Source organism: Carlito syrichta, unplaced genomic scaffold, assembly GCF_000164805.1.
Source record: "Carlito syrichta isolate Samal-C Ts95f unplaced genomic scaffold, Tarsius_syrichta-2.0.1 Scaffold307187, whole genome shotgun sequence".
NCBI classification, from domain to species: domain Eukaryota; kingdom Metazoa; phylum Chordata; class Mammalia; order Primates; family Tarsiidae; genus Carlito; species Carlito syrichta.
In genome coordinates, this window is record NW_007251283.1 from 223,139 (window position 1) to 250,601 (window position 27,463).

A 27,463-nucleotide genomic window follows, 5' to 3' on the forward strand; every position below is an offset into this window, starting at 1 on the left:
TACTAATAACTGATAATCATTTTATGTACATGTCTTATTCTTTTTTTTTTTTTTTGAGTTGGAGTCTCACTCTGTCACCCAGATTGGAGTGCAGTGGCTGCTCCCGGCCACCGCAGCCTCAATCTGCTGGGCTCCGGCGATCCTTCTGCCTCAGCCTTCCAAGTAGCTGGAACTACAGGCGTGCGCTACCACGCCTGGCTAATTTTTTGATTTATTGTAGAGATGAGGTCTCACCAAGTTGCCCAGGTGGGTCTCGAACCCGTGGGCTCAGGCAATCCACTCACCTCAGCCTCTCAAAGGCGCAGGATTACAGGCTGAGCCACCGAGCCCGGCTATGTCTTATTCTTTTAGGATAAGGTAGCATTACTAGTTCATATGCCAAGCATCATTACTTTTTTTTTTGAGTTTGAGCCTCACTCTGCCACCCAGACTGGAGTGCAGTGGCCGCTCCCAGCCCCCACAGCCTTGACCCACTGGGCTCCGGTGATCCTTCCGCCTCAGCCTTCTAAGTAACTGGAACTACAGGCGCACGCTACCACACCCGGATAATTTTTTTATTTATTGTAGAGATGCGGTCTCGCCAAGTTGCCCAGGCGGGTCTCGAACCCGCGGGCTCAGGCAGTCCACTCACCTCAGCCTCCCAAAGCAGGATTACAGGCTGAGCCACCGAGCCCGGCTATCATTACATTTTTTAATGCATGTTACCAGATTTTTCCATTATCCAGAAAGGTTGTACTAATTTATACTCTAGTAGACATATCCAGATTTAAATATGTAAATGTTATAATTGATTCCCATTCATTTTTAAAAATGTTTTAATTTGCATAATTTCAAGGTTATAGAAGAGCTCCATGAATGGCATATAGAATTCCCAGATATCAATTGTTAGTTTGGCATGTTTGCATTATCATTTTTCCCTGTGAAACATTTGACAGTTAACAACATGCTTCTTTATCCCTAAACACTTGTGTGTATTTCCTAAGCACAAAGACATTCTCATTCATAGCCTCAGTACAATTATCAAATATAGGAAATTAGCATTGCTGCAGGTTCAGATTGTCTCAATAATGTCCCTTATAGCAATTTTCCTGATTCAGAGTCCAGTTCAGGATCACACCTTACCTTTACTTTCCTGTCTTTCTAGTCACCTTTTATCTGGAGTGTACTTTAGCCTTTTTATACCTTTTATGACAATGACATTTTTGACAAGTACAACCAATGGTTTTGTGGGGCATTCCTCAGTTGGGTTTGTCTGATGTTTCTCTGTGATAAGATTCAGGATACACGTTTTTTATGGGAATACATTCCTTTTCAGTGTGTCACATCAGAAAGCTTCATTGACTTTTTAGAGTAATATGAAGTATTGTGTATAAAGCACTGGCCTGCGAACTAGAAAATTCAAATATTATTAATCATCTTGAAGGCATTAATGTAACCAACTTTGAGTACCTGTTATTTGCAAGGTATGGCATAGAGTGATATACAAAGAAATAAAACCTGATTCCTGTTCTCAGGAAGCTTGTGGTCTTTGGGAGGAAGACTGGCAGGTGCACGCTAACTGTAGTACCTGGCAGAATACTATGGAAACATGTAGATTGGAGAGATTGCTTCTGATCAGGGAAAAGCCCCATGGAAGGGGTCACACTGGAATTGAATTTTGAGGGTTAGAATTTCAGCAAATGAATATAGGTTTCTCAGGCAAAGGCAAAAACACAAAGCACATGATATGATAAGGGAGCAGAACATCTAGTGTAAGTGGTGTCTTGGGGTGGGGAGGAGGATGTGTAGCAGGTGATGCTGGAAGAGTTGGTTAGGGCCAAGCAGAGAGGAGCCTGGGGTGCCCTTTGGTCACTTCAACCTTTTGTTTCTGAAGCTAATATATGACTTAGTGCAATAAATAAATAAATGGTTCAAATTAGAATAAGATCAGATTGAAGTACTTCTTGGCTAGCAACTTGCTTTCTAGGGCAGGTCAGTTTCAGGCCAAGATTCAACCCATATATGAGACAAGTTAACTTTACCTGTTTCATGTTCACATGCTATGACCATAACCTTGACTCCGTAGTTCCCATACAGTAAGTAAAGACAAGCCCCACCTTTTGCTATTAGAAAAGCGACAGTCTATTCTTAGTATGATTTTTAAGTTAATATGACTAATTAGTAATGAGGTTCTGTTCTAATTCCTTCTTTTGCTTTCTTTTTAGCTTGGCATTCATCAAACGTACTCCTGTGATTGATGCAGATAAACCAGTATCTTCTCAACTCCGAGTCCTCACGCTCAGCGAAGACTCGCCCTATGAAACATTGCATTCTTTCATCAGCAATGCAGTGGCTCCTTTTTTTAAGTCCTATATCAGAGAGTCTGGCAAGGCAGACAGGTAAAAACCATTTTTCCTTTTGTGGTTTGAATGCCATATTTCACTTGATGATCACAAGATACTACGGAATGATGATGTAATACTCAGGAATTGGGAATGTAAAGCTAGTGAACCAAGGAAACATCATTCCTTTGCCTTAATAAACATGTATGTTATTTCTCTTTAACAGACTCGAAATAATAGGATCTCTTTGGAGATCAGTAGCACACTAAATTTGGACATATTTCCCATCTTTTTAGGGATGGTGATAAAATGGCTCCTTCAGTTGAAAAAAAGATCGCAGAACTTGAAATGGGACTCCTTCACTTGCAGCAAAATATTGAAATTCCAGAGATAAGCTTGCCAATTCATCCGATTATTACAAATGTGGCAAAACAGTGTTATGAACGAGGAGAAAAGCCAAAAGTGACAGACTTTGGCGATAAGGTTGAAGACCCAACTTTTCTCAATCAGTTACAATCTGGAGTTAACCGCTGGATCCGAGAAATTCAAAAAGTAAGAGCACAGTATTGAGAGTTTTGTGTAAAATGTGTTACTCTTTCATATCTGTGGGAAAACTGGTCTGAGTTGGTTTTTTTTTTTTTTTTTTTTTTTGAGTTGGAGTCTCACTCTGTCGCCCAAACTGGAGTGTAGTGGCTGTCCCGGTCACCGCAGCCTCAACCTGCTGGGCTCCGGCGACCCTTCCGCCTCAGCCTTCCAAGTAGCTGGAACTACAGGCGCGCGCTACCAAGCCCGGCTAATTTTTTGATTTATTGTAGAGATGAGGTCTTGCTGCCCAGGCAGGTTTCGAACCCCCGGGCTCAGGCAATCCACTCATCTCAGCCTCCCAAAGGCATGGGATTACAAGCTGAGCCACCGAGCCCGGCTTGGTCTGAGTTTTTGTCAGTGAGTTAAGTTCTGTGATAACTAGTTAGTGGTACCTCCTCTTGGTCCTGGGGATACTCAGACACTAGCTTTGGTCTGCATAGGATGCACATAGTTTGATCTGATTTGCTTCAGTATTAATCCTGAGAGAGCATAAATCTCAGCAGCTCATACCTTTGACTTCAAATCAAGCCACTTTTGATTTACAGGAAAGGAAATCTACTTGAAATGTCAAAATTAAATTGTAATGCTCAGGGGAGGGGGGCATACCTCATCAACAAGGGTACCTGCATAATGGACATTTGTATACATAACACTGAATTGTACCCCACATATTCGAAATAAAAAAATTAAAATAAAATTGTAATGCATGTGTTTAGTTAATGACACTTTTTCTTTCTGAATGGTGAATACCCTTGGATGTTATTTTATCTTCAAAGGTGACCAAACTTGATCGAGACCCTGCGTCAGGAACGGCCTTACAGGAAATTAGTTTTTGGCTAAACTTGGAACGTGCGCTGTACCGCATCCAGGAGAAACGAGAGAGCCCGGAAGTTCTCCTGACTCTGGATATCTTAAAACATGGCAAGCGTTTCCACGCTACCGTCAGTTTTGACACAGATACAGGTAACAACTAGAACTAATAAGCTGATCAGTAAGTTATTGGTTGCGTTTTGTGAGATCTTATTTGATATATTTAGATGAAAATGAATGGATTACCATTTTGAACTATTTCCTCTTTTGCATCATAGTTTATTTTTCCCTCCATTCTAGGTAATTAAAATTATTTTCCCACATACTACCTTTCCCTTTAGAGTTTAGTGAACATAAAACAGTCTCTGGGCATGAGCGTAGCGAGCCCTGGGGGCCTCCCTCCTGTTTGTCCACTGCTGGACTCCTTGAGTCAGCTGCACTCTTGATATAACCCAGGCAGGAAAGTGGTTTAAGTGAAGCAGAAGTTATTTGCCCAGAAGGCTGTGGAAGGAGAGCTGGTCAGTTCTGCTTTCTATTCCTCTTTTTACCTGCCCCTTTCTCTTCTTCTCTCTGTCTTCCTTCCTACCCTCATAAGTGGTCAAAATATGTTTCATTTCCCAAGTAGGAAACAGTGCAAGTGATGTTGTGTTAACACATACTACGCACACAAATGCTTGAATACCAGGGAGTGTTAGGCTTTTCTATACAACTCTGTGCCCACAAGAGATGTGTGCCCCTGGTAGATAAGACCGCAATAATTGCAATAGTTTTATGTTCTCCCTACCCGAAAAAGATGTGGCACCCACATTTTAAATGTTAGAGGAAATGCCAAATAGAAACCTTCCAGCTACTTAGGTCACATTGCACACATTAACGTGGGCATTCACTATGCTGAAATAGATACTTTAATTTTTTTATAATACCTCTGAAACCTTTGTTTCTTTTCTAAGACTTTTTTTGACCTTATACCAGAGGAAGTCAAGAAATAGACTAGAACCCAGGTGCCTTTGTGAGTTCATGTCCATAATAACATATATACCTAACTTGAGCCATGGTCCAAAATTTAAACTTTAGTGTTCTCAAGAATGATCAGATTTCAGTTTTTTAAGACATAATTGTTATTTTGGGGACATTTAAATAATGTAGAAAGCAAAAAAAGATAAGTCTATGAGGCTACAACCCACAGCCTTTAGGGTTAAAAAAGCAAAAGTGGAATGACACTAGAGTTATCCTGTTAATAACATGTTCTTTTTTCTTTCTTTCTTTCTTTCTTTCTTTCTTTTTTTTTTTTTGAGTAGGAGTCTCATTTTGTTGCCTAGGCTGGAGTGCGGTAGTATACTAATGGCCACCTCAGCCTTGACCTGCTGGGCTCAGGCAATCCTTCCACCTCAGCCTTCCAAGTAGCTGAAACTACAGGCGTGCACCACCACGCCCAACTGACTTTTTGATTTATTGTAGAGACAGGGTCTTGCCAGGTTGTCCAGGCTGGTCTTGAACTCCTGGACTCGGGCAATCCTCTTGCCTCGGCCTCCCAAAGTGCTGGGATTATAGGCATGAGCCACTACAGCTATCATGTTCTTTTTTTCAACTAAACAGTTACTGTGTCACTAGATCTTTTCAACATCAAAATGTTCCATTGTAATGGCATGTTTCAGTTTACTTAGTATTATTGCTTTATATGAAACCTGTTAACTATTCTATTAATCTAGGTCTAAAACAGGCTTTGGAAACCGTGAATGACTACAATCCTCTGATGAAAGATTTCCCTCTGAATGATTTGCTGTCTGCCACTGAGCTGGACAAAATAAGGCAGGCACTTGTTGCAATTTTCACGCATTTGAGAAAGATCCGAAACACAAAATATCCCATTCAGAGGGCACTGCGTCTGGTGGAAGCAATTTCAAGAGACTTGAGTTCTCAGTTACTCAAAGTATTGGGCACTAGAAAATTGATGCATGTTGCTTATGAAGAATTTGAAAAAGTAAGTTGTAATATATTAGAGAGACAACCTCAAGGTATTGAGATGAAAATGTATTTTAATAGTAAACTTCCTTTCTTAAATTATATCCTAGGTTATGGTAGCATGCTTTGAAGTTTTTCAGACTTGGGATGATGAGTATGAGAAACTTCAGGTGCTGCTGAGAGACATTGTCAAAAGAAAAAGGGAAGAAAATCTAAAGATGGTGTGGCGCATCAATCCTGCTCACAGGAAGCTGCAGGCTCGCCTGGACCAGATGAGAAAATTTAGACGCCAGCATGAACAGCTGAGAGCTGTTATCGTCAGGGTCCTGAGGCCACAGGTGTGTGCCTTGCATTCTAAAAATTCATGCATGCATTGTTTTAATGCCTTTTTTAAAAAAAACTGAACTACTTTCTGTTTTGTACTTAGCTTTAGCTTCATTTTAGTCTTACCACTACCATCTTTGAGATCTAGTGATTCTGTGTTAAATTGTTTCTATCCAAATTGCTAATGCTCTCCATCCATTCATCCTTCCCACCATCTTGCGTGGACCCTAGAGCCAGACTTCTTGGGTTATAAATCCTAATTCCATCATTTACTAGCTATGTAACAGCATATTTAATCTGAGAGTCCTCATCTATAAAATATGGATTATAATTGCACAAACCTGAGATGTAGTAAAAGAATTAAATGACTCCTTTTCTTTGTACAAGCCTTTTTTTCTCTTCTGAATTTATCTTTTCACTTCAAAAATTTAGTCCAGTAAAACTACATTGTCAGCTGGTCGCGGTGGCTCAACCCTGTAATCCCAGCACTTTGAGAGGCTGGGGCAAGAGGATTGCCTGAGCCCACAGGTTTGAGAACAACTTGGGTAACTTAGCAAGACCTCATCTCTACAATAAATCAAAAAATTAGCTGGGTGTGGCAGTGCGAACCTGTAGTTCCCAGCTACTTGGAAGGCTGAGGTGGAAGGATTGCCTGAGCCCAGCAGGTTGACGCTGGGGTGGCTGGGAGCGTGCCACTAAACTCCAACCTGGGCAACGGAGTAAGACTCCAACTCAAAAAAAACCCAAAAAACCCACATTGTCAGAAAGGTTATAGTGCTGAGTTGAAATAAATTCTATAGTATTTTACTTGGCTTTGCTGAGTTATGATTGTAAATGTTTGACTAAAAGTTTAAAAACCTGTATTGCTGACTGGTAGTTTTTGTGTGGTATGTCAGCAGAATAAAAATCTGCATTTGGTAATATGTTTTGCTTACAATTATTTCTCCTTTAGGTCACAGCAGTTGCACAGCAGAATCAGGGTGAAGTACCTGAACCCCAAGACATGAAGGTAGCTGAGGTTCTCTTTGATGCCGCTGACGCGAATGCAATTGAGGAGGTGAACCTTGCTTACGAGAACGTCAAGGAGGTGGATGGGCTGGATGTTTCCAAAGAGGGCACCGAGGCCTGGGAAGCTGCGATGAAGAGGTATGATGAAAGGATCGACAGAGTGGAGACCCGGATCACTGCTCGCCTTCGAGATCAACTCGGCACTGCCAAGAACGCTAACGAGATGTTCAGGATCTTCTCCAGGTTCAACGCGTTGTTTGTCAGACCTCACATCCGTGGGGCCATTCGCGAATACCAGACCCAGCTGATCCAGCGTGTGAAAGACGACATCGAATCTCTTCACGACAAGTTCAAGGTCCAGTACCCACAGAGTCAGGCTTGTAAGATGAGTCACGTCCGTGATTTGCCTCCTGTGTCAGGGTCTATCATCTGGGCTAAGCAAATCGACAGGCAGCTGACTGCCTACATGAAACGCGTGGAAGACGTCCTGGGCAAGGGCTGGGAGAACCACGTAGAAGGGCAGAAGCTGAAGCAGGATGGAGACAGCTTCCGCATGAAGCTCAACACGCAGGAGATCTTCGATGACTGGGCACGGAAGGTACAGCAGCGCAACCTCGGCGTCTCAGGGCGCATTTTCACTATTGAAAGTACCCGGGTTCGGGGCCGAACTGGAAATGTCCTTAAGCTGAAAGTGAACTTTCTTCCCGAGATTATCACACTTTCCAAAGAAGTTCGAAACCTCAAGTGGCTTGGCTTCCGAGTTCCCCTGGCGATTGTGAACAAAGCTCATCAAGCAAACCAGCTCTACCCGTTTGCCATCTCGCTGATCGAAAGCGTTCGTACTTATGAACGAACCTGTGAGAAGGTGGAGGAGCGGAACACTATTTCACTTCTGGTAGCTGGCTTGAAGAAGGAAGTGCAGGCTTTGATTGCAGAAGGCATCGCCTTGGTGTGGGAATCCTACAAACTCGATCCTTACGTACAGCGCTTAGCAGAGACCGTCTTCAACTTCCAAGAAAAGGTGTGCTCTAATTTAATCCTAAGTGTGAATTGTATGGGCTAATAGCTAACTCAGTTAAAAGGCTAGTTCTCCCCTGGAAGGCATGATTGGTACAGCCTAAGGCCACACAAGCTGCAACTCAGGGTGGAGGAGCCATGTTGCTCCCCTTGCTGCTTGATGGTGTAGGTGCCTTTGGGAGGCCATGAAGGAATACCCTGAGTTTAGAAACCCAGCAGAGCCGAAGTGCTTTATCATGGATTCAGCTAAATGGAGAGCGGGTTCGAGATGTGCAGCCACAGTGCTTGCTGACGATCTCCCCAAGACCTGGACTTCTCTCCCAGCTTTGGCACAGCTGGATAGCTGTGGACCTGCTGGCCCAGAGCCTGCCACTGCCAGCAGTGGGGCTGGCTCCCCAGGGCCGGGGGGCTGCTGAGCAGAAAATGGGCATTTCCTTCTCCCAGGCTTCCCGATCAGAGGCATCCCCCAGGAGTGGGAGCGACAGGAGAGAAGTCCATGGTGTCGCATGTTTCCCTCCCCCCTGTGAGGACACGGCGGGGGGCAGGGGGTGGTCAGTGTTGTCCTCACCCGAGCAACTAAGATGAGCTATTTATGGAAGAGTTTGCCTGCTTCAAGCATTTACTAATTGCCTGAGAAAAATATGTATAAAGACAAAGGAGCAGTGGAGTGTGAGTGGGTGTTTTAAATATTAAATATTCCTTCAGGTGGATGATCTGCTGATTATTGAAGAAAAAATAGACCTAGAAGTTCGTTCCTTGGAAACGTGCATGTATGATCATAAGACCTTCTCAGAGATCTTGAACAGAGTCCAGAAAGCAGTGGATGACCTAAATCTGCACTCCTATTCCAATTTGCCCATCTGGGTCAACAAGCTTGACATGGAAGTAAGGGATGGGTTTTTTGGTTTGGGTTTTTTTTTTTTTCACTTTTATCTGCATTTATTTTGTGCTGAATTTATGGGATGGGGTTTGTTAGAGTTCTTTGTTTTTCTCCTGCTGATACAGGAGTAGGCCCTGTTTAGTAAGTTTATTTGTCACTGAAAAGCACTTTTCCTTAGAAGTTCTCTGTGATAACACAGTTCTTCTCCAGAATCCCATTTCACTAATGACAGAGCTGAACTGTGGTACTGCGTGTCAGTGCTCACATCAGTTTTAAGTTGGAGTCAGGGAGCCATGAGGGAGGAAAGTGGTTTTTTTTGCTTTGCTGGTTATTCGACAACTTATTTGCCCTTTTTGTTCTTCTTGTGACATATGTTACCTTTCCTAGCCCTCCAGGCATCCTCCTCTGACCATCCTGCCCAATTCAGAAAGAAATCCACAGCTGCAAAACATGTCTTCTTCCCGATGTGGAGAACCTTGGCTCACCTCGTAGAGGGGTTGGGGCAAGGAGAGAATGTGGGTGGGGGCGTGTGTATTGGAAGCATGCTTACCAACCCATGTGACTTTTCTCATGAGTGGACTTTAGAGCACATCAGCAGAGTCTTGGAAAGGAGGAGATTTTATAGCAGAGGCTATAGGTTATGCTCGGTCAGTTCCCAAGCTGTTTGTGCTTTTTCCCTTCTCTCTTTTCTTTAAATTGGATAAATAAGTTTCAATATATCCACATAATGGGGCACTATTAGAGTGAAAGTTAATGAACTCTACTCTCCTGAACCCACAGCTGGCCTGAAAGAACCTGTATTTTGTCCAACAGCCCTCACCAACTTCCTAGGATGATTGTGTGACTGAATGCCCACTGTTGACAAAGGCATAGGGTCATCCTGTTTGTAGCGTAGGAAATTTGCTTGTGTCATTCTAGATCAGAGAGAAGGCTTTCTTCTTTGCTTATTAAAATGGTTTGATCTCCAGATTACAGCTTTTGCAACTTTATCTCTGAGTCTGCCAGGAAAGCAGTCTTTTCTATGATAGTGAACAGATATCAAGGCCCTCTATTACTTCTACTAATGCATCTGCTGCATTTGTTTTAATCTCCTTGTTACCTATAAGTTGGAAGGATTGGTGATTCCATTAGCCCAAAGGCAGAGAACCCGCCTAGCAAGTTATCTGAGACTGGGAGAAAGTGGTGGGAGTGAGACCCTAAGGACAGAGACGAGGATTGTAGTTAGTAACTTTTCATCTTTGACCTGAAACATCTGCTCTCTGGTTTACATGCTTTGTGAGCTAACCTTTGAAAGAAACTTGTCCTTTGACACTACTCTCTCTGTAGATTGAAAGAATACTGGGCGTTCGTCTGCAAGCTGGCCTGCGAGCTTGGACCCAGGTTCTTCTTGGACAAGCTGAAGATAAAGCAGAAGTTGACATGGACACGGATGCTCCACAAGTTAGTCACAAGCCTGGCGGGGAGCCCAAGATCAAAGTGAGTATCTCATGTGGCATCCTGCTCACTAGGAAGTACGAGAACACTCCCTTCAAAAAGTACTTACGAGAAGGTCACTTGACAGTTATGGAACCTGATAGATGCCACCTTAACCAGGTGATGAAGTCAGTATCAATAGTGGTGGTGTGTGAGTGTCACGTCCCTGTTAATATCCTGTAATGAGAAAGGTACTTCACCTCTGTGGTCTTTCTCCACAATTCCTCATTTTAATCATTATAAAAACATACAAATTCAGAGAAGGTCAGTCTATAAAATACCTGACCTGAGCACTCTTCCTAAGTGTCAAGGTCGTGAATGGTGAGAAACAACTGAGAAAATGTCACAGATTGGAGGGGTTAAGGAAAAGTGACAACTAAGTGTAACATAGTACCTTGGATCAGATCCTGAGAAATCTAACTAAAGTCTGTATTTTAGTTAAAAAAAATTATGTCAGTGTTTTGTCATTGTGTCGTGAGATGTTAATGTTAGGGAAAACTGGTGTAAAATAGGTAGAAAATCTAAAATAACTTCAAAAAATAAGTCTTAAAAAATAAATTTTAGGAAAAAAAGTCTACTTACCATGCGTGCATGCAGTAAGTTATTTCAAGAGTTGCATGCAGTCTGCCACAAGTAAAAGTTCAGATCATGACACTAAAATGTGTCCCACTGTTTTAACAAAAGTCCTGCTCCAGGTGTCATGGGAGAGTGCAGCAGCACAGTGGCCACACAAGGACAGCAGTCCATCCTTCTGCGCCATGTTTCCCATCTGTATGGAGCTTAGTTAACGTTCCAGATAATTCAGTACTTCTGTTAACTAGAACTGAGCAAGTAGGTCCTATCTACTGGCATCAGTGGTGGTTACAAGGTGTCCGCCTTATAGTAATTCATAAGCCCTGCCTTTACTTTTCATGTTTCTGGTATTTGTGTTATGTTTACCAATTAAAAAGCCCTCACACATCAGAAACCTGGAAGAACTGCGATGTGAAAACTTTGATCTGGGAGAAACAATTGTTTGTTTTTTTTCCTACCTAAACTTTACCTTTTCACTATTACTGTTTTCATCTTTGACTCATCCCCAGAGCATACTTTTAAAATACTGAGTCCCAGAGAAGCAAATGAGCTTCTACAGTCATATGCCTCATAATGACATTTTGCCAACATTGTACTGCATATATGACAGTGGTCCCATAAGGTGATAATACCTTTTTTTTGAGCTGGAGTCTCACTCTTTTCGCCCAGGCTAGAGTGCAGTGGCATGCCCATGGCCACCACAGTTTCAACCTGCTGCGCTCAGGTGATCCTTCCATCTCAGCCTTCCAAGTAACTGGAACTACAGGTGCACGCCCGGCTACTTTTTTGATTTATTGTAGAACTGAGGTTTCACCAAGTTGTCCAGGCTGGTCTCAAACCCCTGGACTCAGGCAATCCTCCTGCCTCCACCTCCCAAAGTGCTGGGATTACAGGCGTGAGCCACCGTGCCCAGCTAATGCCATATTTCTAGTGTACTTTTTCTATTTTGATACACAAATGCTTACCATTGTGTTATAGTTGCCTACAGTATTTGATACGGTAACCAGTTGTACAGGTGTGTAGCCCATGAACAATAGGCTGCACCACATAGCTTAGATATGTAGCAGGCAGAGCCACCTAGATTTGTGTAAGTACACTCTATGTCTTTTGCATGACAAAAATTACCTAATGATGCATTTCTTAGAATATATTCCTGTTGTTAAGCAACATGTGACTGTCCCTGGTGGAAAATGATTTGGTATTCTTGATTAGCTTAAAGCACTGGCAGGTGGCACAGACTGACCTCAGTTGATCCACATAAATCACTGTAGTGTGTGCCTGACAGCTAATACCCACCTTGCGTCACTGCATCAGTGTCACTGGTTTCTTGGGTCCTGAGGTCATTATATCGAGATTGTTGTATTGAGAGATTGTCATGTACGTATGTCGAATCAAATGATGCTTCATCGAGCACTTGTGTGTTCAATACCTGGGCACTGGGAACCTGCCCTCTGACTTTTTATGATCTTTGGTGGGGAACACAAATGGAATTCTAGAAGACCACATCTAATAATCAAGTCGTAGACTTTGTGGTATCAAAACTATTTTATTGAAGTAGATTTCTGAGTAAAAGATGAAACCTTTCTTTCACAGAATGTCGTTCACGAGCTAAGAATAACCAACCAGGTAATCTATTTGAATCCACCAATTGAGGAGTGCAGATACAAGCTGTATCAGGAAATGTTTGCCTGGAAGATGATTGTACTGTCTCTCCCCAGGATCCAGAGTCAGAGGTACCAGGTAAGTTGTTGGGGACTTCTGATCAGGCCTCTCTGGTGTTCCAACACCACTTCTCCGTGGTTCCATTTTCTTGAGTTGGAGTCTCACTGTTGCCCAGGCTGGAATGCAGTGACACACTCACAACCACCCCAGCATTGATCTACTGGGCTCCGGTGATCCTTCCGCCTCAGCCTTCCGAGTAGCTGGAACTACAGGCATGTGCTATCATACCTGGCTAATTTTTGATTTATTGTAGAGATGAGGTCTCATCACGTTGCCTGGGCTGGTCTCAGGCAACAGGCAATCCACTTGCCTCGGCCTCCCAAAGTGCTGAGATTACAGGCTGAGCCACCGAGCCTGGCAATGGTGCCTCTTTAAATGAACTCTTTATGTGTCTTCAAACTCCAGGCCCCAGTTTCAGCATCCTAAGGGAAAGCTGGAGGAGGCTGTGGGACCTGAGCCTTTTTTCCAATTAGTTACTTGGCATTAGTAGCTGGTTCTCAGTAGTCTCTGAAATTCTCTCCACGAGCTTCTTTGGGAATCTCAATTCTTGCTTTTTTTTTTCACCCCTATTGTTATTAGAGGAATTCTCAAACATACACAAAAGCAGAGAGAATCATGTGAGTTCCAACCACCCATCTTTATGTTGCTTTACAACAAGCAGCCAGAGTTGTTTCATGTTTATTTCCTTCCCTACTTCCCTAACCCTATTATTGTTTTTTTATTTTTTATTTATTTTTTATTTTTTTTGTTGGAGTCTCACTCTGTTGCCCAGGCTGGAGTGCAGTGGCGTGCTCATAACTGCCACAACCTCGACCTTCTGCCTCAGCCTTCCAAGTAGCTGGAACTACAGGCACGTGCCACCACACCTGGCTAATTTTTTGATTTATTGTAGAGATGCGGTCTCACCAAGTTGCCCAGGCTAGTCTTGAGCCCGTGGGCTCAGGCAATCCTCTCTCCTTGGCCTCACAAATTGCTGGGATTATAGGTGTGAGCCACTTCGCCTGGCCAGCTGTATTATTTTAAAGCAAATCCCAGATATAATACTCCTATTCAAATATTTCTAGAGCAAAAAACTCCTGAGATTATTTAGTCCCAAGCCTTGAGCCATTGTTAACTCTAAACAGAACCAGTGATTTTCAAATAAAAAGATGCCACAGCCTCTGCTATGGCAGATTCTTCTAGAATTAGTAATCTTATTAGGGCATACATCTTTTCTTAACTTTGAACATAAACACGGTTCCTGTAGGATTTTTTAAGGTAGTTAACAGCCAGGGCTTAAATCTTGGCAGTGTTCAACCCCAGACTTAGCACTGTCCAGCTGATCAGAGCCAAGCTGTGAATATTGGTTCCTGCCCTTCAGGAGTTGGCATAGAACCCTAGGGTCTTTCTTGCCATGTTTATCCTGTTTGTAGCCAGCTGTGTTCCTGTTTGCTTTGTTCTCTTGCTTATCTGCAAATGTCCCAAGCTAAAGCCAGCCCTCTCCTCTGGCCCTAGGTCCTATTCCCTCTTGCTCTGTTGCTCCGCAGTTCTTCCCTCTCTTCTGAGTTTTCCTGTCACTGCATAAACTTGACTCACATCCCCTGCAACCTTCTGATGTCTGTACTCTTCCTGAGGAAGCTCCCTGGAGGAGTGGTCTGTGCTGGCTTCTCCAGCGCCCCTTCCCCTTCCCTTGGGTGCTTGGCCCACCTCTGCAGCGCAGCTCTTATGTGGTCACTGCTGGCTCCACCCTGCTGGTTGGTGGGCTTCTTAGTCCCTGTCTTGCCTCTTAACAGCAGGATTGATGGGTAGTCTCTTCCTCCTCCCGATACATCTCTTCGCTTGGCTCTTCCAGAACATTCCTGATTTTCCTTCTGCCTCACTGGCTAGTCTCCTTTGTGAGCCCTCTTTTGCCTTCCCCCTTTCCAATTCCTAAGTGTTCCGTGCCCTCTCTACTCGCCTGCCCTCTCTTGGTGGTCTCCTCCAATCTGTTGATTTTCCGTACCACCTACCTGCTGACAGCTGCATGTCCTGTCTCCAGCCTGGCCCTCATTCTGATCCCCATGGCTGTCTGTAGGCATGTCACACGAAACATCTGTCCAGTCCCTCCTTGGATCTTTCCCCCAGTCCTTCCTTTCCCGTCCTCCAACCCACTTAGGCCAAAAACGACAGTGTTACCCTGACTTCTGTTGTTTCTTCAAAATTCACACCAATCTGATCTGTCCCTTCCCATCTGTCCTCTCTGCGTTCATCCCCCTAAAATCTGCTTTCACCACAGCAACCAGAGCAAGTCGTAGATTTTAAGCTAATCCACGCCACTCTTCCCATAACCCTTGGGTGGCTTCTTGTTTCTCTCAGCATGGAAGCTAAGCTACATAGTGGCTGGCCAGCCCGTGTGATCCCCTGCCTGTCACCTCTCTGACCTCTGCCTCTGCTTCTCCCCTCACTGGTTCTGCTCACACCACACAGTGCTCCTGCTGGTCCTCAGATGTGCCTGGCAGACTCTTCCCCGGGCCTTTGCATGTGCTGATCTCTGCTCAGAATCCCTGGCAGCAGATACGAGGCTTACTCCTTGCCCTCCTTCTGGTGTCTGCACAACTGTCACCTTTTTAATGAGGCCTTTCCTGCCTCTCTATTTAAAATGCAACTCCTCCCTCCCCTGCCCTGTACTCCCTGTCCTCTCTTGCTCTTTCTCCATGGTGTTTTCACCTCCTGACGTTCTGATCAGCACAGGAGTTGTGACTTGCTCCATTTCTGACCTGGGCTGGTTCACCCCTCCTTAAGCAACTGAGTGTTCTCCCACTCACAGGAGGTCACCATATTAATGCCAAACTTAGTATGGACTCCCGATCACCATAGTGCACTACAACCCAGAACTCTGGACTCAAGCATCCCCCCACCTCAGCCTCCTAAGTAGCTGGGACTATAGGCACATGCCACCATGCCCAGTGCATCTGACATTGTCTGTTTGCACCTAAAATTGTGCCTAGCCTATAACAGGCACTCAAATCGTTGAAACAAGTAGATGGCTTCAGGTGCCCTTCAGCTGTTTTTGCACAGTACCATTGGTGATGCCACGTTTTTCTGCGTTATGTTTACTCTAATGTTCTTTTTATTGGTCTGGTGAGTTAAATATAAGTGGGCTTTCTGGTCACTTGTGGCTGGGGTAAGTGGATATTATTCCTTAAGCTCACAACCAAATTCTTTCAGTTCATTTTAAGTAAAAGGTGACACATTACTGTTTTTGTACACACTACTTGCATTCATTTCCGCTTTGGTTGGCTAGGTGGGTGTACATTATGAACTGACTGAAGAAGAGAAATTCTACCGGAATGCCTTAACACGGATGCCTGATGGCCCTGTTGCCCTGGAAGAGTCCTATTCTGCTGTCATGGGCATTGTAAATGAAGTCGAGCAATATGTCAAGGTAAGAGCATCTTAATTTCATTCAAATATGTGATATAGTCTTTTCTAGTCTCTTGTGACTTTGCGATGTAAAGAATATGAAGCTAAAAGATCCTGACTGTATAGAGAATGGTTCACTAGCTAATATTTGCTTTTTTTTTTTTGAGTTGGGATCTTACTTTCACCCAGACTGGAGTGCAGTTGCACAATCACGGCTCACTGCAGTCTTGAACTCAGCCTCCGAAGTAGTTGGGACTACAGCTATAACCCACCCAGCTAATTTTATGGCTTTTTTGGGTAGTAAGTCTCACTATGTTGCCCAGGCTGAATATTTGCTTATTTCAAAGCAAAGAATAAACAATAAGATAAATCTTTGGGGATTTTAACTATGATTTTTGAGAATATAAATTTTATTTTTTTGATATGAAAATTCTAAGACTCTAAAGAGAATTTTTCTAAAAGTGATAAAAGAACATGTACCTTTTTGATGGAATGTGAACATAATAGATATTAATAGTCTATCAAATGAGAAATTAAACTGTTATTTAACCGTGTTCTTTATTTGTAGGTTTGGCTTCAGTATCAGTGTTTGTGGGACATGCAAGCTGAAAACATCTACAACAGACTTGGGGAGGATCTCAACAAATGGCAGGCACTCTTGGTCCAAATAAGGAAGGCCAGGGGGACCTTTGACAACGCGGAAACCAAGAAAGAGTTTGGACCAGTAGTTATAGATTATGGCAAGGTGAGCTCTGCTGTCTTATTGAAAGGTGTCAGGGTAGCTACAAAAGCAGTGTTTCTGTTAGACTAAAATTCAGTTGAAGGATACACCTGCCAGCAGGAAGGAACCAATGATGTTTGTTGTGCTGCTTCACCCTCAGGTGCAGTCTAAGGTGAACTTGAAGTATGACTCGTGGCATAAGGAGGTTCTCAGCAAATTTGGGCAGATGCTAGGATCAAACATGACCGAATTCCATTCCCAGATCTCAAAGGTGAGGAGTAGGATTCTGCCAGTGTAACCAGGCTACTGGTAACCCTGTGCCCTGTGGTTAAAATACTCCCCTCTCTGAACAGTCTCGCCAAGAGCTGGAGCAGCACTCAGTGGACACGGCCAGCACCTCCGATGCAGTGACCTTTATCACCTATGTGCAGTCTTTGAAACGGAAGATCAAGCAGTTTGAGAAACAAGTTGAGGTGAGCTCTGTGAATATTTAAAATTTTCAAGCTGGATCTCCAGTTTAGGTTTTCATGATACTTGGCATCCTGGGGGAATGACCCTTAAGAGACTACTTTCCTGCGGTGTGGTCCACAGACCGTCTCTATCGTCAGCACCTGATATGATGTTGAAAGTCAGGGCACGGCTGGGCTTAGTGGCTCAGCCTGTAATCCCTGCACTTTGGAGGCCAAGACCAACCTGGGCAACTCAGTGAGACCTTGCCTCTACAATAAACCAAAAAACTTAGTTGGGCGTGGTAGTGCACACCTGCAGTTCTGGCTACTTAGAAGGCTGAGGCAGAAGGATCGCCGGAGCCCAGCAGGTTGACACTGGGGTGGCTGTAAGTGTGCCACTACACTCCAGCCTGGGCAACGGAGTGAGACTCCAACTCAAAAAAAAGGGGGGTGGGGCACATACTAGCATCCTGGGAATCTGCATTTTTAAAGCTCTGCAGGTAATTCTTGCACAGCAAGATTTGAGAACTACTCTTTTTGTCTTTTAAAACCCCTTACTTTTGTTGTTTTCAAGTCATCAACTTGAATATTTTTTCTGTAATTTGGGATGAAGAGGCAAGGCACAGCCCCCAGGCTTCACATGCTATTCAGGACCAATAGGTGCAATGAGGTGCAGTAACTAGACTGGAGTTGAGGCACGCTGCCTTCTGGCCACAGTCATCTTTGGGTGGAAGATTTTAGGAGAAGAGCAAACGTTTTACCTTACATGTTCTGTTGCCATAAAGTGCCTTCTCCCTACTGGGGTTCTGATAACGGTTTCTGTTATTTAATGTATTTTTTAACTCTCAAAGCTCTACCGCAACGGTCAGCGGTTGCTGGAAAAGCAAAGATTTCAGTTCCCACCTTCCTGGCTTTATATTGACAACATCGAGGGAGAGTGGGGGGCCTTCAATGACATCATGCGGCGGAAGGATTCTGCCATTCAGCAGCAGGTGGCAAACCTGCAAATGAAGATCGTTCAGGAGGATCGGGCCGTGGAAAGCCGCACCACTGACCTGCTTTCAGACTGGGAGAAGACCAAGCCTGTCACGGTGAGTCTTACTGGCTGTGCTCTGGGATACTCCCAAGCTAGTGGCGCAGCTTGGGGTGCTTCCTTTCAGACTTAAAAAGCCCTCCTGTGGCTTAACTTTCCAATGTTGAAGACTTCCTTTTTGAAATTAAAAAAGCGGTACTCGCAGATAGTAAATGTGAAACCCATCTTAGAGCTCTTTTTACCTAGGACTGAAGGATGACAGACTACCTAGGGCAATCATTTAAGTTAGGATATAGTTTTAAGGTTTAAAGACATACTCAAAAATTAGAATTTAATTTCTGTAGACACAGGCTGAGTCTCACACTGCTGCTGCTAGCTGTATATATCGTGGGGAGGCAGGTTCTGTGGATGTCATCATTACTGTAGCTATTAAACCTTCCTGTCCCCAGAACCTGTCATGTTCAGTTTTCTTCATTCAAGTATTTATTGAACACCGACTGGGATATGGCAGTGAATGAATAGGACAAGAGCCCCTACCCTCAAGGAATCAGGGGAGAGGCCAATAAGAATAAAAGAGCGGCCAGGCTCGGTAACTCAGCCTGTAACCCCAGCACTTTGGGAGGCCGAGGTGAGTGGATTGCCTGAGCCCGCTCATTTGAGACCAGCCTGGGCAACTTGGTGAGACCTCGTCTCTACAATAAACAGAAAATTAGCCAGGCGTGGTTGCACGCATCTATCTGTAGCTCCAGCCACTTGGAAGGCTGAGGCAGAAGGATTGGGGGAGCCCAGCAGGTCAATGCTGGGGTGGCCATGAGTGTGCCACTGCACTCCAGCCTGGGTGACAGAGTGAGACTCTGACAAAAAAAAAAAAAGAATAAATCGGCAAGTGTTGCTCCACCATTCTAAGATCTTTGTTTATGCAAATATTGATGTAAAACGTATGTCAGTGCTGTGCACACATCCTACGTGGACATCTCATTGAGTGTTTCCATATGAAGACATGTTCAAAGAATCAGAAATTTCCAGAAGCCCAGCGGGTCAGGCCGCCTACCACTTTAAAGCCAGAATGTTCCTCTCTCCTGAGTCTGCAATTCTCTGTGCTCTGACTGCTTTCAGGGCAACCTGCGCCCCGAGGAGGCACTTCAGGCTCTCACCATATATGAAGGGAAGTTTGGCAGGCTGAAGGATGACCGGGAGAAGTGCGCCAAGGCCAAGGAGGCACTGGAGTTGACAGACACGGGACTCCTCAGTGGCAGTGAAGAGCGTGTGCAGGTATCAGCCTGCATGTGTGGGTCAAGAGTCCTGCTCCTTTGCCAGACTCGCCATTGCTGTGGGTCATCTCAAGGGCCTACCAGAGTCTGAAGTGATTTCTGTCTCCAAAGTTCAACTGCTTTGCTGTTTTAATCACAGGTGGCTTTAGAAGAATTACAGGACCTCAAAGGCGTTTGGTCAGAACTTTCTAAGGTCTGGGAACAAATTGATCAGATGAAGGAGCAACCATGGGTTTCTGTACAGCCTCGAAAGGTACATCTCCAGACAGGTGTTTGTGTGTGTGTCTGCATTAACAGCTACAGATTTTATTCAGGAACTTTGCAAACAAAGCTTGTGTGTTTGTCTTTTGAACTCATTAGGTGTTATTTAATGTCCTACAAGTCATTTATATTACTTTGCAGAATAACGTAAAATTTATTTTAAACCCATTTTTTTAAAAACAAGTTTTACCATTTCAAGAAATGTTGGGAAATTAAGTATCATCTTGTGTTTCTCTTGACAGCTTCGACAAAATTTAGATGGCCTCTTGAACCAGCTGAAAAACTTCCCTGCCCGATTGCGGCAGTATGCATCCTATGAATTTGTTCAGAGACTTCTGAAAGGTTACATGAAGGTAGGTTTACAATGTAGCACAGTGATGAATGTACACTAGAAGTACACCTACACAGATAACTTCGTCTACTTTTTCCACAGATAAACATGTTGGTGATTGAACTGAAATCCGAAGCACTTAAAGATCGTCATTGGAAACAGTTGATGAAAAGACTTCATGTTAATTGGGTTGTTTCTGAGCTAACCCTTGGCCAGATCTGGGACGTTGACTTGCAGAAAAATGAAGCCATTGTCAAGGATGTCCTTCTTGTGGCACAAGGAGAGATGGCTTTGGAAGAATTTTTGAAGCAGGTAGGTAATAGGAGTGGACAGCCACTTTTATGTCGTGTTTCAGGCTGTTGTATAGATCTGAGCTATGTAAAAAAGCCTTGTCATCTGTGGTCCTTTTGTTTCAGTAATGCTGGTCCCTTGTACAGCTGGTGAATTCTCACATATTGGTCTCTCTGGTTTCAATTCAGATAAGAGAAGTATGGAATACTTACGAACTCGATTTGGTTAACTATCAGAACAAGTGCCGCTTGATCCGTGGCTGGGATGACCTCTTCAACAAAGTCAAAGAACACATCAACAGCGTCTCAGCCATGAAGCTCTCGCCGTATTACAAGGTACTGTTTGGGGGAAGCTTCCCATTCCCATCAGAGTGTTCTCCTGCATGTTCACTGTCATACATTTTGTTTTTGTTTTTGTTTTTTTTTGAGTTGTAGTTTCACTCTGTCGTCCAGGCTGGAGTACAGTGGCAAGCTCATGGCCACTGCAGCCTCGACCTGCTGGGCTTAGGCAATCCTTCCACCTCAGCCTTCCAAGTAGCTGGAACTATTGATGCGTGCTACCACGCCCAGCTTATTTTTTGATTTATTGTAGAGACAGGGTCTCGCCAAGTTGCCCAGGTTGGTCTCGACCCCCTGGGCTTAGGCAATCCTCTCACCTCAGCCTCCTAAAGTGCTGGAATTACAGACTGAGCCACCGCACCCAGCCTAAAAGATATGTCTTTTTTTTTTTTTTTTTTTTTTTTTTTTTTTGAGTCAGAGTCTCGCTTTGTTGTCCAGGCTGGAGTGCAGTGGCACGCTCACGGCCACTGCAGCCTCGACCTACTGGGCTCCAGTGATCCTTCCACTTCAGCCTTCCAAGTAGCTGGGACTATAGGCGTGTGCCACCACACCCAGCTAATTTTTTGATTTATTGTAGAGATGAGGTCTTGCCAAGCTGCTCAGGCTGTTCTCGAACCCATGGGTTCTACTATCCTCTCATCTTGACCTCCCAAAATGGGATTATAGATGTGAGCCACCACGCCTAGCCACTATCATACATTTTGATTAACAGTTACTAGATGCCTTATTTTTAATGTGAATCAGATTACTTCATGGAATTTTACTCTGCATTTTTTCAGTTTTGTTTTTTGAGTCTGAGTCTCACCACTGCAGCCTTGACTTGCTGGGTTCAGGCAATCCTTCTGCCTCAGCCTTCCAAGTAGCTGGAACCACAGGCATGCACCACCATGCCTGGCTTATATTTTGATTTACTGTAGAGACGAGATCTCGCCAAGTTGCCCAGGCTGGTCTCGAACTCCTGGGCTTAGGCAGTCCTCTTGCTTCGGCCTCCCAAAGTGCTGGCATTACAGGTGTGAGCCACCACACCCAGCTCAAGTTTTGGTATCTGTAAATGAAAAAGTTAGCAGTTAACCTCTGCCCTCCTGTCTGCCTACCAGGTTTTTGAAGAGGATGCACTGAGCTGGGAAGACAAGCTGAACCGGATCATGGCTCTCTTCGACGTGTGGATCGACGTGCAGAGGCGGTGGGTCTACCTGGAAGGCATCTTTACAGGCAGTGCAGATATCAAGCATCTGCTGCCCGTGGAAACACAGCGGTTCCAGAGGTATGGCCTCCAGCCAGGGAGCCCAGTCCTGATGGTGGCCAGCAAGCTCACCACTCAAAGGCTGACATATGTCTTCATTTGATTTGCAGCATCAGCACAGAGTTCCTGGCTCTAATGAAAAAAGTATCCAAGTCTCCCCTTGTTATGGATGTTCTGAACATTCAGGGAGTACAGAGGTCTCTGGAAAGATTGGCAGACCTGCTAGGAAAGATCCAGAAAGCATTGGGAGAATACCTAGAAAGAGAGCGATCATCTTTCCCCAGGTAAAAAGCTTGCTTTGATGTGGCCTGAAATAAAGTTCAGTTTCAATTGTGCTTTTTTTCCAGCCATCTTTTCTCCCCTCTAGACCTGTGTATTGGTCAGTTCTGACATCAAGGATTTTGTTAGCCATTTAATATCCTGTCGTACATTGTTTCCTAATTGTACCCAGTAATTCTTAGTTTTGTACCTTAGATGTATTAAGCTTCATTTAAACTATCATCCACCCTCCAAGGCAACTTGTAGCTCTTCAGTGTTTAGCTCTGACAGTTTTCTAAGTGATATCCCATCCTTTCTGAACAGCTTGCTTAGGATGAATCAAACAGGTTTTTGAAAAAAATGAACTAATGAAGTAAGGTGAATGACTTGACATTCATTGAATTCCGCTTCAAGATCTTGCTAGATAGTGTGTCTTTTGCCGAGGGCTGGGAGAAATTTGGGCATGATCTGAACTCAAGCTAGAGATTGTGCCACTTGGCCACATCCTCTTTCTCTTCCTAAAATTGGAAATTTTGTCTTGGTTCACCTCTCTTGTATATACGATTTTAGCAACTTGAATTCATATTTTAATTTTAGGTTCTATTTCGTTGGTGACGAAGATTTGCTTGAAATCATTGGAAACAGCAAGAATGTAGCTAAATTACAGAAACACTTCAAGAAAATGTTTGCTGGTGTTTCAAGCATCATCCTAAATGAGGATAACTCTGTTGTCTTGGGAATTTCATCCCGGGAAGGAGAGGAGGTAGTGCAATTCATGTTTGTAACGTAGAAAACTTTTCTCATCTATTTGCACATTTGAATTCTTAAAATTTTATTTTAGGTTATGTTTAAAACTCCTGTGTCAATTACTGAGCACCCCAAAATCAATGAGTGGCTCACCCTGGTAGAAAAGGAGATGAGAGTCACTCTGGCCAAACTTCTTGCTGAGTCTGTTACAGAAGTGGAGATTTTTGGTAAAGCCACCTCAATCGACCCAAACACCTACATCACTTGGATTGATAAATATCAGGTAACCTATAATAGAAGTGAGCGGACTGAAGATGAAAGTGCTGACTGAGCTTTAAACGATCCTTTGGAATTTTGTGTCTTGTGTCTTTCAGGCCCAGCTTGTGGTTCTGTCAGCCCAGATAGCTTGGTCTGAGAACGTGGAGACTGCACTGAGCAGCATAGGTGGAGGTGGTGATGCTGCGCCCTTGCACTCCGTGCTGAGCAATGTGGAGGTCACCCTCAATGTGTTGGCAGACTCTGTCCTCATGGAGCAGCCCCCTCTCCGGAGACGCAAGCTGGAACACTTGGTCAGTCTCAAGCCCAACCCTTCCTCACCACTGAGGCTCTTATACCTCCACCCCAAGCATTAACGGAAATCATGCTTGAAAAGTGTTCCTGTTAATATGGAGGAGAAAGTAGATGGCAGATGTGTATCTTCTGAGGCGGGTATTTGGCTCCCTCTCCTTGTTGAAAGATAATATCATCTTGGGGGCATGCAGGAGTCATACTATGTCATGACAGAAAGAAAGTGGTCAGCTTTGATCAGTGTCTTTACTCCTTCCCATCGTTTCTCCCCAAAGAGAAATGACAGAGCTAAGCATGCAGTGTGAGCAGCCCCTGGCTCTGAGCCCCCAGTGGACATGGGCAGACTGTTAGGACAGACATCAAAAAGCTGCTCTCATGTCATGTTTCATAGCGGTTGCAGAATTTTTATTTAAAGTGAATTTTTATTGCATCTCTTGTTTCTGTGTAATACTGTTGCATGAACATTTCTTTTGTCTCTAAAAGTGAATTTGCATTTTGGAATATTTACAGAAAGCCATTGTAACTGGACCTAGACTCTCAATTTAAGTTTAACAATCCACAAACCCAGGAACACACTTATTGCTTTAGCTTGTGATGAACTTTTAAATGGACTCTCTTTTTTCAGATTACAGAGCTGGTTCACCAAAGAGATGTTACGAGATCCTTGATCAAAAGCAAGATTGACAACGCCAAATCTTTTGAATGGCTCAGCCAGATGCGATTTTACTTTGATCCTAAGCAAACTGATGTGTTGCAGCAATTGTCAATTCAAATGGCCAATGCCAAGTTTAACTATGGCTTTGAGTATCTGGGTGTTCAGGACAAGCTGGTTCAGACCCCCCTCACTGACCGCTGCTATTTGACGATGACACAAGCGTTAGAGGCCAGGCTGGGAGGCTCCCCATTTGGTAAGTTATTACACTAATCTGGGCAGATGAAACCATAAACAAGATTTTTTAAAAGATTAAGCTCATGATTTGAGTGTATTTCTTAATTACATGGTTAGTACATTCTAAAATCTTAAATTGTTTGCAGTTATTACATCTCCTTTGTTTTTTTGTTTTTTTAGGTGAGAAAGTAGGATTTATTTATTTATTTATTTTATTTTATTTTATTTTATTTTTTTGAGTTGGAGTCTCACTCTGTCACCCAGATTGGAGTGCAATGGCTGCTCCCAGCCACCGCAGCCTCGACCTGCTGGGCTCCGGTGATTCTTCTGCCTCAGCCTTCCAAGTAGCTGGAACTACAGGCGCGCGCTACCACACCCAGCTAATTTTTTTGATTTATTGTAGAGATGAAGTCTCACTAAGTTGCCGAGGCGGGTCTCGAACCCGCGGGCTCAGGCAATTCACTCACCTCAGCCTCCCAAGGCACAGGATTACAGGCTGAGCCACCAAGCCTGACTGAAAGCAGGATTTATTGAGAGGACAGAAAAGCTCCCACGGTGGGAGGGTACCCGAGGGAGTTGCCCTCCTTTGATTCTTTTAAATGAATTGCTTGTTATAGTTCTTTTAAAGTTGATGTGTTCCCAGTTAGGTAATGGATTCAAGTACTCAACTGCCTTTGTTTAAATAATAGGGCCTGCTGGAACTGGGAAAACAGAGTCTGTCAAAGCTCTTGGGCATCAGCTTGGACGGTTCGTTTTAGTTTTCAACTGTGATGAAACCTTTGATTTCCAGGTGAGAAGCTTTGTGGGATCCACCTAAAATCTTACGATCTGCAGGGGTCAGTTGGGGAAGATCAATTTTGGATCTCACAGAACTACTGGCCTCATAACTCAGCATGTTTTCTGTGGTCTTCTGGTGTTATTTTGAACTGCTTGAGGTGTCCAGCTTATATCCTGTGTGCTCACATGGCCTTTCCTGTGTGCTTGTAGAGGTACAGCACATGCTTTGGTCACTCTTCCTCTTCTTATAAGGGCACCAAACCTGTGGGATCAGGGCCCTGCCCTTGTGACTTCATGATACCTCCTCATAGGCTCTATCTCCAAATGCAGTCCTGTTGGGGGTCAGGGCATCAACATATGCACTTGGGGCAGGAGGACACAGTTCCGTCCATAACAGGTGGTTTTAGCTTCTTTCTTTCTCTCTACTTCAGGCAATGGGACGTATCTTTGTGGGACTTTGCCAAGTGGGAGCGTGGGGCTGCTTTGATGAGTTTAACCGCCTGGAGGAGCGGATGCTGTCGGCCGTGTCCCAGCAGGTGCAGTGCATACAGGAGGCACTGCGCGAGCATTCCAACCCCAACTACGACAAGAGTAAGACTCTGCTTCTCCTTTAAGAATGTGGAGGGGGATTAGACTGTGAACTAGTTTTCTACGTCTGATTAGAAATAAGTGAGAATTGAGCTCCCAGAACTCCTTACTGCAGGCAGTGAGTGCAGTGCATCATAGTTAAAGGCTGGAGGTAGAGACCCAGGGTTAGTAGTTTGTAGTCCTCATTCCAAGGCAGCAGCATACAGATTCCTATGTCTCAGAGCAGACCAGCACCCGAGCTTCCTCCACCCAATCCTTCCTCAACCAGGCGAAAGCCCCTGTGCTTTCTTGTTTGTGTTCTGCAACCACGGAGTTTGCCACACAGTGAGTGTTTGGCTGCTGTGGGCCTCAGTAGCCCCTCTTCCTTCCTGCGTCAGCAGAGAGCTAACCTTCCCAGCCTTCCGTCCCGTTGGTCCCGAGTGTTCTACCATCTGGTTTTGGGAAGAAGCCCTCAGTCATGATTGGAGCAGCTGTCGAGAGGCTCCAGAGGCTACTTCACTACCTGGTTCAACACAAAGTCCCAGCATGTGGGGTGGGGACAGCATGGGGATATTGGGTGGGTGTGAAATTCTGTCTTATGTGCATAGTGTAACTGCACATGTTTCTTTTTATTCCATAATAACAGTAACCTATCTTACAGAGAATTTCTCAGACCTCCTAAATAAAACAGGAGGAGTGTCAGAGAAAGCATCGCCTGTGTGTTTGATCAGTATTCTGTTCCAGAATGAATGCACTTTGTTCTGAAATACTTCAGAAGAGGTTGGAGGTTTTTTTGGGGGGGTTATTTTTGATGATCCCAGGAAAAAGTGATTCTCATGGTCTAATTCAGGGAGGTGTGCCATAGCAGTGATTTATTTTTATTTTGTCACTGTTGCTAGACTGTATCTCTTTTTTTATTTATTTGTATTTTTGGACTGTGTCTCTATCTTGTGTTGTCCTGGTGACATTCAATGTTGTGTTGCTCAGAGAGAATAGTGGGGTCTGCCTGGACCAGGTGGGTGTGGCTGATGGTACTGTAAAAAGACTAGAGGGCAGCCCATCCAGGAAGCCTTTGCTCCCACTTCCCAGGGAAATAGATGTTTTATGTGTCATTTTAGAGACATTTTAGAATGATTGTTTTAAACATCTCATGTCTTAATGCCATTATCTCGCTTTCAGCCTCTTCCCCCATCACCTGTGAGCTGCTAAACAAGCAAGTCAAGGTGAGCCCTGACATGGCCATCTTCATCACCATGAACCCTGGCTACGCCGGCCGGTCCAACCTTCCTGACAACCTGAAGAAGCTGTTCCGGAGCTTGGCCATGACCAAGCCCGACCGGCAGTTAATCGCCCAGGTCATGCTGTACTCACAGGGCTTCCGCACCGCCGAGGTGCTTGCCAACAAGATCGTTCCATTCTTCAAGTAAGTAGCCTAGAAGTCTTCAGAACCATGCTTCTAGAATATGTTAAATGTGTCCACATAAGCTTAGCATTTTTATCCTTAATTGTATTTCAAATTACCCATCTCTGATTTCTCGACACTTGACGCTTACTGTCATTTAAAGTATACTATTTTTATTTTTTTATTTTATTTTTTTGAGTTGGAGTCTCACCCCGTCGCCCAGACTGGAGTGCAGTGGCCACTCCCGGCCACCGCAGCCTCG

The 27,463-nt window shown here is 44.2% G+C and overlaps 1 protein-coding gene across 1 annotated transcript in view; it reads left to right on the plus strand.

Annotated features, from left to right (window-relative positions):
• Nucleotides 1–27,463, plus strand: part of DYNC1H1 (dynein cytoplasmic 1 heavy chain 1) — an 80,788-nt gene that overhangs the window by 16,421 nt on the left and 36,904 nt on the right. Inside the window, exons 3-30 of the mRNA XM_021715554.1 lie at nt 2,205–2,378; nt 2,618–2,873; nt 3,683–3,869; nt 5,426–5,697; nt 5,789–6,016; nt 6,955–8,031; nt 8,733–8,912; nt 10,234–10,383; nt 12,547–12,693; nt 15,938–16,078; nt 16,625–16,801; nt 16,938–17,048; nt 17,131–17,250; nt 18,078–18,317; nt 19,376–19,531; nt 19,670–19,783; nt 20,034–20,144; nt 20,225–20,434; nt 20,602–20,748; nt 21,849–22,015; nt 22,105–22,278; nt 22,850–23,015; nt 23,094–23,282; nt 23,374–23,568; nt 24,192–24,474; nt 25,145–25,245; nt 25,664–25,823; nt 26,979–27,222. Coding sequence (XP_021571229.1) covers nt 2,205–2,378; nt 2,618–2,873; nt 3,683–3,869; nt 5,426–5,697; nt 5,789–6,016; nt 6,955–8,031; nt 8,733–8,912; nt 10,234–10,383; nt 12,547–12,693; nt 15,938–16,078; nt 16,625–16,801; nt 16,938–17,048; nt 17,131–17,250; nt 18,078–18,317; nt 19,376–19,531; nt 19,670–19,783; nt 20,034–20,144; nt 20,225–20,434; nt 20,602–20,748; nt 21,849–22,015; nt 22,105–22,278; nt 22,850–23,015; nt 23,094–23,282; nt 23,374–23,568; nt 24,192–24,474; nt 25,145–25,245; nt 25,664–25,823; nt 26,979–27,222 — 5,877 coding nt within the window. The remainder of the gene's footprint in view (nt 1–2,204; nt 2,379–2,617; nt 2,874–3,682; nt 3,870–5,425; nt 5,698–5,788; nt 6,017–6,954; nt 8,032–8,732; nt 8,913–10,233; nt 10,384–12,546; nt 12,694–15,937; nt 16,079–16,624; nt 16,802–16,937; nt 17,049–17,130; nt 17,251–18,077; nt 18,318–19,375; nt 19,532–19,669; nt 19,784–20,033; nt 20,145–20,224; nt 20,435–20,601; nt 20,749–21,848; nt 22,016–22,104; nt 22,279–22,849; nt 23,016–23,093; nt 23,283–23,373; nt 23,569–24,191; nt 24,475–25,144; nt 25,246–25,663; nt 25,824–26,978; nt 27,223–27,463) is intronic.